This window comes from Pygoscelis adeliae, unplaced genomic scaffold (assembly GCF_000699105.1).
Source record: "Pygoscelis adeliae isolate BGI_AS28 unplaced genomic scaffold, ASM69910v1 Scaffold171, whole genome shotgun sequence".
NCBI classification, from domain to species: domain Eukaryota; kingdom Metazoa; phylum Chordata; class Aves; order Sphenisciformes; family Spheniscidae; genus Pygoscelis; species Pygoscelis adeliae.
This window is the reverse complement of record NW_008824186.1, coordinates 6,465,403-6,476,326: the sequence shown is the minus strand read 5'-3', so window position 1 is coordinate 6,476,326 and position 10,924 is coordinate 6,465,403. Positions and strand designations below refer to the sequence as shown.

The following is a 10,924-nucleotide window of genomic DNA, read 5'->3' as shown; positions in this document are numbered from 1 at the left end:
ATGTGGTATTATTAAGCTCTCTTTTTAGGCTTACAGAAATTTTAGTTAATTTTAAAATTTTCCAAAGAATCATTGTGTAATAAAATATATTTTTTACTACTTTTTTGAGAATCAGTCATTTTTCTTACAGTGTGCCTGCTACATTTTTTATAGCCCAGGGACAAATCTAATACAAAAAATACTGTCATAAAAGTGTTTTATTGTTCCCTTTAGCTGTTTTTCTCCTTGCCAAAGACAGTGTATAATTTTGAAAGAGTGGATTTTTCCTCTTTTGAATGAGTGATTCAAATAAGGTTTCATGAGAGAATTTTTATGTTGTTATGCTCACAATTTTAGTATGTAAGAATAGCCTTAACAACCCTGGCAGCTTCAGTCATGCTCTCCTTAAAAGAGAGTGTGTGAGGAAATAATGAAGCAGTGAGAGCTGTTTTGGTTTCTGGAGAAAGGAATTTTTATTTGCTATCCTGTAATACGGTTTGGCTGATGGATTTGGGTTGACTGCTGATGCTGGTTAGCAGGAAGTGGAGAATCCTACTGGTGAGCTGAAGGGTGCATTTTACGGCGGGGAACAGCATTTAAATCTAAAAATGGTGCTTCTGCCACCTTTACTTGTATTGCTTTGTTTTGTTTTAAGGAGGTTTTGATTCTTTCAATTAGAGGATGAGGCTCTTCAGTTAGCATGTTTCTCATCTCTCCCTGTCTAGCTGTGAAACTGAGTTTTGCTTTTTCATAAATCAAATGTTTCTCATTCATTGCTGTGAGGTATGAGTTATTTCAAGGTTATAGTTTTATTAAGATTTAATGGAGGTTGGTAAATATGAATTAGTGTATTTCTAAACATAGTTATAAAGTTACTTATGATTTAGAAGAGCTTTATATCTGGAAAAAAAAATCTTTATAAGCTTGTTAGGCTGTGCAGTACCATTATTGTAATGCACACAAATAAGCAGTATGTAATGAGGTCTGCATTGATGTAGCAGTTTGAAAGAATTTATGAAGTTACTGTTTTATGTCAGACCACTGAGTTCTGGGACCACAGTCTCTGAAGGTGTAAAAACTGCTGTTCGAAGTGCTTCATTGCTCATGACTCATTAAAAACTGATTCAGATCATGAAAGGGCATAATTGCTAGTGCAAATGTTATGACTCTTCCTATGAGCTGTCTTCCGCATTTGCTTTACACATTTATGTAGTAACTGTGGGGTTAAATGATAACAATAGTAAAGATTTTGAGGTTGAAATTACCTTGGACCTTTTGAACATTGCTAATGCTATTAATGGAAACGTCGTCAGCATTCTTTTCAGAAGCCTCTGAAATGTGAAACAGTGAAATGTGGATTGCTAAAGGGTAGCTTCTTGAACAGCAAGAGAACAGGGCTTTTACAGTGGTGTTTTTGAAGTGAACAGCTAGCGGTATTGTAAGAAGCACAGGAAGCATTACAGATGTTATAAGGAAACCCTCAGAAAAATGAGAGGCACATTAGTGTTGCCCATTAAAAAAGTAGGAAGAGATATGGATATAAGATATATTGATTCCAGCTGTAGTCTTGAATGAGCTCTTGCATTCTTCAGTCAATAATTAAGCCACATTACCAAATATGTTAGGTACTTCAAAAACTGGATGATAGCACAAAACAGCTTAGCATGCTGCTCTGGAAAAGCAGATTCTGAGGACTGGAACCTGAAGATGTTGAGAAGCTTGGAAAAATAAGAGCAATGTTCAGGTGCCCCAAAATGGAATAAATGTTTAATTTCAGATAATCTGACTTGGGACCACTAAGCCCTAGGCAGTTGTGCAGTTCCTGATGCTGCAGAAGTGATAAGTTTTGTCTGCTAGCATGAAATCGGATCTTTTTCATAATTGTCTTAGTACATTTATTAATGGTCATTCTACAGTCAGAAGAAAGAAGGAGAAAGATACAAATATGTTCTTAAGAAAAATTGGAGCAAGCATTTCGCAGTCTTGATAAAGGAAGAGAGTAATGTTATAAGAAATGTTTGGAGAAGGAACAGAGGTCATCAGGCTCATCAGAAATCTAAACACACTCTTCAATATTTAATTCCCCTGTTGGTAATATCTAATTGTATCTTGAATGTCTTGAATGACTTTGAAGGGCTGTTGTGCACATTTATGATGTGTGTGTATGTGTGGGGAAAATGGTTTCTGACATCTGTTCTGAATGTGTTTATCTGTAATTTTAATTCATGCTCACTTGCCTTGTCATCTGTGTTGGCCTGAAATTAGTTTAGATTATCAGAACTATTTAAGATTTTGTGTGCTTCTGTCAAATCCTCTCCAATTTCCTGCTTGCTTGGATGTGATGTTTCTATTTTAAGCCATTTCTTGTATTTAGAGAGGAGCTGACTGTCTCAGATAAGACTTTGCTGAATATTCTGAAGTCTCAGTAATTCAGTTATTTTCATCTGGGCAATTGCAATGCATACCCTCTGCTAGCTGCCACCCATGGTTGAGATTCAGAGATCCTACTTGCAGTATCAACGGGTGGTTTTGCCATCCGTGTAGGTATTTTAAAGGAGCACTATAATCCGTTTCACACCAACAAATTAATAAAAATCAGATGTTTGCATTCTTTTCCATTCTGCTTGCTTGGGGATAAGTAATTGCTCCCATGAATAGATTGGCCATGAATAGATTAATGTTTAAGTCAGTGCTTGGGTCCTTCCCTGTTTAGTCAGGAATATAAGCATGGTGGTTGCAGTTGGTGGCCCTGTGTACATTCCTGACTGTTTTGCTGAATAAGAAAGAATTAAAATATTTAGCTAAACTGAACATTGAATTGGGATTGTTAAAGGTGAGAACACAGCTAGCTTATTTCTTTGTGTTACCGTCCAAATACGAGGTGGCCTTTATGTGCCAGAAGAGCAGGAAAAGCACTCAGGCCCAATATGAACTAAGATAAAGTAGATAGCATTTTGTTCCTTTCTTGCCTCCAAAACCCCAGCGGGGGAAAGTGCAGGCCAGGGTCTAAGAAATGCAAGAACTGCTCTTCCTTGGTATGCACCTCTTAGCTCTTTTGCAGTGCTAGATGTGCATCTTCACTGCAAAAGAAAAGTAATTGGAAAAGTCTCTGATCCAATCAGTGATATGCCTACTCTGACAGAGGCACAGTGAACCCTTACTACTCTATAGCATCAAGTACTTTTTTTTTTTTTCTGTTGGTTAACCTTAAATTACATTTGTTTTGTAAGAGCTTGGTAACATACAGTGTCGTTGCACCATGCATGCTCTTCAGAGGAATGGCTTCCACTTTCCACTTACGGAGGTATTGAACACGTTTTCTGAAATGCTATGGGAAATTGAAGTTAAGTCACTTTTAGTCAGCATTTTTAAAAGGTAGGGAACAGTGTTTCGCAGGTCTTTTATAATGCCAAGGCAACCTAGAGATGTAGTAGGTGTTCTACCATTGGGTATTCCTAATGAGAGGAGAACAAATAAAAGTTCTTTAGAGCCTCTAATTACACAAGCTACAGAACTGGAGCGTTACTTTTTTCTTCTATGCTCTTTCAACAGCCTTCAAGCTTGAAAACATAAGAGTGAGTCTGATTCTGAAGGGAGACAGTTCATATTTGAGTTGATAATAAGGGAACAAAAGCAATGCATGTTTTTCCAGAGAATTTTTAACAAAAGGTGACAGCTCTAGTTGTACAGAATGGGTAGTTAGGGTAGTCATCGTATCTACTGACAAATTTCAGAGGTGGCAAATAAACAGTGAAGGACTATGATGTGATATTGAAAACTAATCAGCGGCTTGTGCTTGGGAGAAAGTGCTGTTAGAGAAGATCTGGTTGATCTGGGACTTGGGACTTGTGATGAAAATAAACCCTGAGAAGCCATCCCTTTGGCTAATTGTAAGTGTTAAATTTGCCATAAACTGATCACAGGGTAAAATGTTGACTGACTGGGATAAAGAGAGCCCAGAATCGAAGTTTTTTTGGTGCAGAAGGTTCTATATGGACTATTGTAACTAAAACGTGCTGAGGAAGATGAAATAATTTTTATAGGTTTGGATGAGAGGGAAATATAAATAAATAAAAAAAATTAAAATATCCTAAGACAGTAGTAACAATCGACACTAAATGAAAATGTGGTATTTTTATAGTGCCTAGCTTAACACACTGATATGTTGGTTCTAAGTAGTAGTATCTACCAATAATAAAGAAATCTAAAACTAATACTGTGCATGAGTTCAAAGGAGAATTATTATTCTAAAGGAGCAGGGAATAGACTAGGATGTCATAGTCTTAGGGGAAACAGTGATAAAGAAAACATTGTAAAACTTGTTGTCTCTTGGAGATTATCTAGAATGCCAACAGAATAGTAATCTTGCTTGGGGCATATAAATTAGATGCTGAATGGATAAGTTTGGGGAGATGGGTTCCAGTGTTTAGTTTCGATTTATAATTATAAAGGCAGAAATGAGAATTCAAATACTGCGATTGCATAAATGGCTAAAGGCACTGTAACTGCGCCCTTTTTTACCCGTATAAAATGTACCCAGGCTTGACAAGGCTCTATCTGGAATACTTGAGTGGTTTTTACCAGACTGTGAAATGAATGAAGACTAACAGGGATATCTGCAGTTTTCATTAATGGAGTTGGTTCTTCTTTGCAAGTTGGATTACAATGAAAGAACGAGCTAACTGAGCACAAGGAAGATAGCTTGGTTATTAATAAAATTAATCTGAAGTTTAAGTGTAGAGTTGGACGTTGACACTGAGAAAGTGTCCTCCTTGCTAACAAGTGTTGCATTTTTTTAAAAATGACATCACAACCCAATGTTAGATGATCAGACTCATGAAGTTGGAGTGCACTAAAATTGATGAAACCCTGGTTTTAGATTAGTAGATGACTGAAGTGCATGTCTAAAAACAAATAAAATCCCCCCCAATGAACAACAGCTTCAGGATAGCCCTGTGAAAATTTGTTTACTGTGGATGAAAATTATGTTTAGTATAAGCTAAAGTCTTCCAAAGTTCCTTGAACAATATCAAGGCAAGGGATATGAACAAAGATCTGAATCTGGCGTTTAGATCTTAGAAGTCCAGGTCGTCTTTTTCTTAGCTGTCTTTAGGGGCTGTTAGGAAAGTTTAGGGTCTGTGAACTAGAACTTTGAGTTTGCTCCTTTATGACCAGGCAGAATAGGCAGAAGCTGTTCTTGTATTCGTATAAGCGCAAGTTGGAATACAAGTAGACAAGCAGCTGATGGTATGTCTGGGTTTCTGGTTTCCCTCCTTCCAGGACAGAAAATGCAGAAAAAAAAAGAATTACCAAAATGAGTGTGTTTATATCTCAGGGAAATAGAAAATGACTCTTGGATATTAATAGAGAAAAATCCATCAAAAATACCCCAAGGGGGGAGCGGAGGGAATTCTTGTCAAATTCTGTAAGGTATTTAGTTATTTCTTACAGCACTTCCAGTGGAGTGCCTTTAAAGAGATAAAGTTGCAATTACTTTCACTTTAGACTTCAGCAGAGAGAGGTTTTGACACATCTTTGAGGAATATTAAAAATCAGGAAGAAAGAACTTCAGCCAGTTGTGCCTTTATAGAAGAAAGTGGGAAAGTTCATTATGTTTGTAGAAATGACTTTGTATGGAATAAAAGAAACTGTTCACAAAGAAGCTACTCAGAATTTGTGTCAAGGAAAAAGGAGAGATTAATAAAAATTCTCCCCTACAAAACACGATGCATGGATTAATTATAAACTGTAGAAACAATCCAGCTAGTTTTTGATGACAGAATTAGAAGGCAGTGCATGAGTTTGTTTTGACTACCAGCGTAGTTTTGTGTGCTAATGCAACGTCTCGTTTTTGCTCTTCTAAAAGCATGCTCGATTATGCATAGTAAGAGAACTGTGAAGGATATTTTTTTTATATTACACTTTATTATTCTTTTTGTGTAAGTTAATATTACACTTCTTGACAATCGGAGAGAAGGTGTCATTTTATCCTACGTGGGTTCAGTAGAAGACTAATGTATTGTCATGGCTTCCTGCTTTGAAGTTGTCTTTTCTCCTGACTAAAACTAGTCATACAAATCCATTTGTGAACAAAATGGTTTTGCTGAGAGTGTATTAATGGAGGAATCCAAAAAGCTTGTGTGCACCAGATAGGTTTATAGAGAGAATTTCTGGAATGTAGCATGCCAAAGTTTTTCAGAGTAATACAGTCAATGTAAATACTAAACCTGAATATCTGAAATAAACGTTTTAACACTAGGTTGCATGTTCCTTGTATTTCAGGCCATAACTTCTGCGCAGAGGGACACAGATGCGGTGAAAACTCAGAGTGCAAAAACTGGAACACAAAAGCTACTTGTGAATGCAAGAATGGTTATCTCTCTGTCCAAGGGGACTCTGCGTATTGTGAAGGTAAACAAAATATTCAAAGACCTGTCCAGGTTGACAGGTTAACAACCTACTCAGAAATGTAGTATTAAATAAATGGTTGACAAATGAATTTCATTGCAAAGTTCAGTTTCATGATGGTGAGTATCACAAGAGCCCTTTTTGCGTTCATAAATATGGATTGAAGATTACAAGAGGTGCTGGACCATTCAAATTACCTATCTATGGGCGGACTTCATTGTTGCCGTTGGGCCTTGGCACCATGGTCGTGCTGTCATTACAATTTTTAAAATACCATTTTTCAGACATTAGCACCTACCTTCTAAAATGTTTTTTTAGAGAACAACATCTTTATAAGATGCATTAATTTAGGAATTGGGAATTCTGCTGACATTTGTGAGAAAGGTAAGTGTAAAGATGTACTGACGCTTGAATATATAGAAATGATGATCTGTGGTTCTTCCTGAAGTACTTCGTGGGCCGGGTACTTTACTGAAATGGTTTTGCTATGTTACAGAAGAGACCTATTTCTTAGAAGAGTGTAGCTGAGGTACTTCTGTTGATGTATTATTCCATCGCAGGAATGAATGCAACGGGGCATTATTCTCCTTTTTGTTTCTCGGTGTTTTCTAGAGCTTGCTGTTATTCATAGCTATGATGTACTTATTAAAAACTAAATTGATGAATCAACATATACCGCGGTCCTTCCTGCCTTTGCATTGGGGCTTTTATTTTTAATGCCCTTGTATGTTAGGCTGCAATATTTAATCTTTTGGCCATCACAGGAAGTTTTTGAACTACTTTGTAAAAATATTTCCCTAGATTCTTTTTCCAATAGTGCTGGTGATGGAAGGGACATGGCATTTTTGACACGCTGTTAAAATATACTGTAAGAATTGGAAGACAGGATGAAAGAATAAAAAAGACATGCATGGACTAGGCTTAAATGGTCCTGCTTTCATAAAAAGACTTTTTAGTGTATGTAAGTGGACTAGTTTAAATAGCAGTTTATAAAGCTGTTCAGTAATGTGCAACTATAACTCTTATGGTGTTAGTCAGTTCTCTACAAACAAATTCGAATGGTCCTATATATGCACTGTCAGTGACTGGGAAAACAGTTTACATGTTTCTTTGTAAAGGTAGGCAGCAGATACACTGTATATAGAGAAACTTTTTTGTATTAAAAACTGAGAAGAGCTGCTTTATAGGTACTGCAAGGAATACTCAGAAATCAGAAGACAGTAACAAGGCGCTTCATCAGCTATGATACAGAACCCAGTATTTGTTCTTTTTTGCCGTTTTAAATAAAATCAGTGCTTAGTCTTTTTATTTACCTAGTAGCAGACTGTCCCTTTTTTCCTCTATGGAAAAAATTTGAACATCTTGACCCAAATAATTTTGGAGATGTTGGCAGTGCATTAGTGGTGGGGAAAGAAAGAGCTTTTTGAAGAAATTAATGGGAATGTTGTGTTATATTTTGGAAGGGCAAATCAAATCCCTGACTTGTGTGCATGTGGGTGAAACATGAGGCAACAGAGCAAACACAGCTGCTTTTGCTGCCTGAGACCATGGGATAGATGAGAGAGAGGCTTTCTGCATGTTATGAAATATAATTTCGTAAGAAGGAGAGTAGTTCTTAGGAGGTAACGTAGAGGAGAGCAAGGGGAACTACAGACTGACGAATCAATTAGCCAAGAGATGACTCCTTTCACCCCTGTGGAGAGCTTCCTTTCACTCCTCAGAACAGCTTCTGCAAATCTCTTTATATGCCTCTCTAACCTTGTTTCTCTCATTTGTGTGTTTAATCTGCTAAATATTATTTCATAGTTGCCTGTATAATGTTCTCAAATGTATGGTGAAGCTGTGATTTAAATGAATGAGGTCAAAGGCGTGTATCTGAAGGTAGGTTTTGACAGGATGTTGGTATTTTATAGGGGTGGATTTTTTTTTTGTGGTTTTGGATTTCTGTGTGTACTGTGTAAGAATTAAATATGCAAAACACCTGAAAAATAAGTAGTAAACACCTGTGGAAGCAAGGAGGATGTCATTCTCAGCTGTAGTTCTGAATTTGTCTTCATCATTCCTAAGACTTTAAACTTAAAAGGCATGTAAAATTACTGTTTCCTTTGAGATGGCGAGGTTAAACTATTTCATATTTGTGACGTGCTGGTAAGTGGCCCCTTAGTTCACAGTGCTCCAGATCATTAACTTGGAGCTTTCCAGATTTCTCATCTCTTCCAGTATATTTGAAATACTTGTGCACATGAATTCTAATGTATGGTATTATTTTACCTTACCTGTGTTTTTACTGTTATTTCTGCTCGCTCTTATTCACACAGTTTTATCCTGCTGGACCTTATGGCATCATTTTGATCTTGTAAGATCTCTGAAGAATTGTGTTTGAGTCTGTTTTGCTTTTTCACACATATTTCTGTCTTTTTTTTTAACATTCCATATTCACATTTGCAGTACGGTGGAAAAAACTAAAAAGATTCTAACTTTTGTCAGAGAACTGGCATCAGCAAATTTATAAAATAAATAACAAAAACCTGAGAGGCTTTTACTATTCATTCTCAGTAACTACTTTTCAAGTAGTTAGCAGCTCCTCATGTCAAAACATACACGTAGGATAACCGCTCACTATATGTATTCCATTTTTGAAATAACATAGATGTGTTTAGGGAAGACAGCTTCTGAAAACAAACAAGTTAATGAATCTTGTAATGAATGAAGGATATAAGTGGAGATTCTCTATTTCTGTAAAAGCAATGTATATCACTTAAAAACAGACAAGTTGGGTGTTTTTTTGACATTTACCTACTTGTCTTGCATGTATGAGACATAATTAGAGCATTCATCATTTGCAGAGAGACGTATAGAGATATTTCTATTAATCATGTTGACTGAGGTTTAACTACTGATGGGGATACTTAGGCACAAGTGTTGAACCAGTGTCCGTTTATCTCTGTCACATATGCATGGATAAATTCTAGGAATCTCACAAGGAGCTAGTCTCTCCAGTGTTTGCAGGATGCAAGCATTCAAGCTGTAGCAGCGTGTGCACACTTGCAGCTATGGCTTTTTAGCACATGACATAGGAGCACCTGTGTCGAGGGCTGGAAGTTGCCTGCATGGGAGTTAGTTACAGATGGTGCAGCAGTTCAGTGGCAAAACCAGGACCAAAATGGGGAACTCATTTGAGTCTGTCTCATGCTGATTCTTCCAGACACGCTGTGTGATGTTTACAGCAGACCTGCAAATACTCTGTACTACTTCAAAGCCAGAAAACTCTGCAGTCTGTGACTACTTCACAAATATTAAAAGGACAGTCCTCATAATGCAAACTAAGAGACAGGGAAGTGTCAGCAAATGGAGAGTCTGAAGCTCAGAGATGAAGTAGGAAAAATCAAGCTAAATCAGCTGAAAGTCAGGCTTGTTGCTAGCATGATTATCCTCACTTTCTAGATGCTAACAAGCAAAGAGCCATCTCTTCTGAAAAGAATTTGATGATTTTCTGTGATATATTTCGCAGTGAAGAGCAAAAGCAGAATCACTTTTTCCCACCATGTTTCAGTTCTGCGTTCTTTATTACCTTCTTAGCTTGAAACATTAGCAGCCCCTTTCTACCTGCAAAGTTATTATGTTGGTGCAAAAGTGATTATTACCTAATTGCTGTTGAGCTCTGATTCATTGTGAGAGCTGTTTAAATCTGAAGTGGGATGAATCTCCCAGTTAGGATAAAAGCATGCCTCTTCTCAATGACAAGAGTGCATGAAACAAGAAAATTAGTATTAACCTTCTGTCCTTCGTGAACAACTGCTTATGCCCCCAAGAAACATGAAGTAAAAGTGGTACAGTGGCGTACCACAAGATGTCTTGTCATGTTAAACAGCGTGTGCTTAACCAGTGTCACCAGAGAATGTTCCTGTGATAATGGGTATAGTATAAGAAAGGATCCATTGACTAAAGCGGACCTACAAGATTAATATTCTCATTGCATGACTATATCGTAGGGTGTGCTTCCCCTATATAGCTAAGTAGGATACCATATGCTCTCTAGGATGTCTTCCAGCTGTTGATGTAAAGAGTGTGAACAAGCTGTATGAATCTGAGTTGGTATTTTAGGAACAGGTAACAAAAGAAAGCTATTTTACAAGAATATAGAAAACCAAAACACCTTCTCTGGCAGAAGCAGCCTGTTAGGCAGTGGTTAGGACAGGATATCTCAGGTGGGTCTGCTTTGCCCTTAAAGAAGAGGCCAAAAGTTCTGAGGCCAAATGTAGTGTTGAGAATGCCTCATATTGGCTTTTTTTTTTCTTTTTTCTCCTTTACTGGTTAAGTTGCATGGGTTAATAGTGACAGGAGCAGATCTGTGAAGAATATGTTTCTGTGAGATTAATTCAGGCAGTATAGTTAGTTTCCTTATATGACCTGACCCTCAAGGTCACCTTAGCGGAGTTATGTCTGCTTAAAGAGTTAATGAATTAAATGCCTTAATGTTTGTGAAAACTCTTCCCATTTTTTGTCCTCATAGAATGTCGTAGAAACATTTGTGACT

General features: G+C 37.1%; 1 protein-coding gene across 1 annotated transcript in view; it reads left to right on the top strand.

Moving 5' to 3' along the window:
* Window positions 1–10,924, top strand: part of NELL1 (NEL-like 1 (chicken)) — a 299,349-nt gene that overhangs the window by 85,899 nt on the left and 202,526 nt on the right. The window contains exon 12 of the mRNA XM_009334530.1: window positions 6,262–6,390. Coding sequence (XP_009332805.1) covers window positions 6,262–6,390 — 129 coding nt within the window. The remainder of the gene's footprint in view (window positions 1–6,261; window positions 6,391–10,924) is intronic.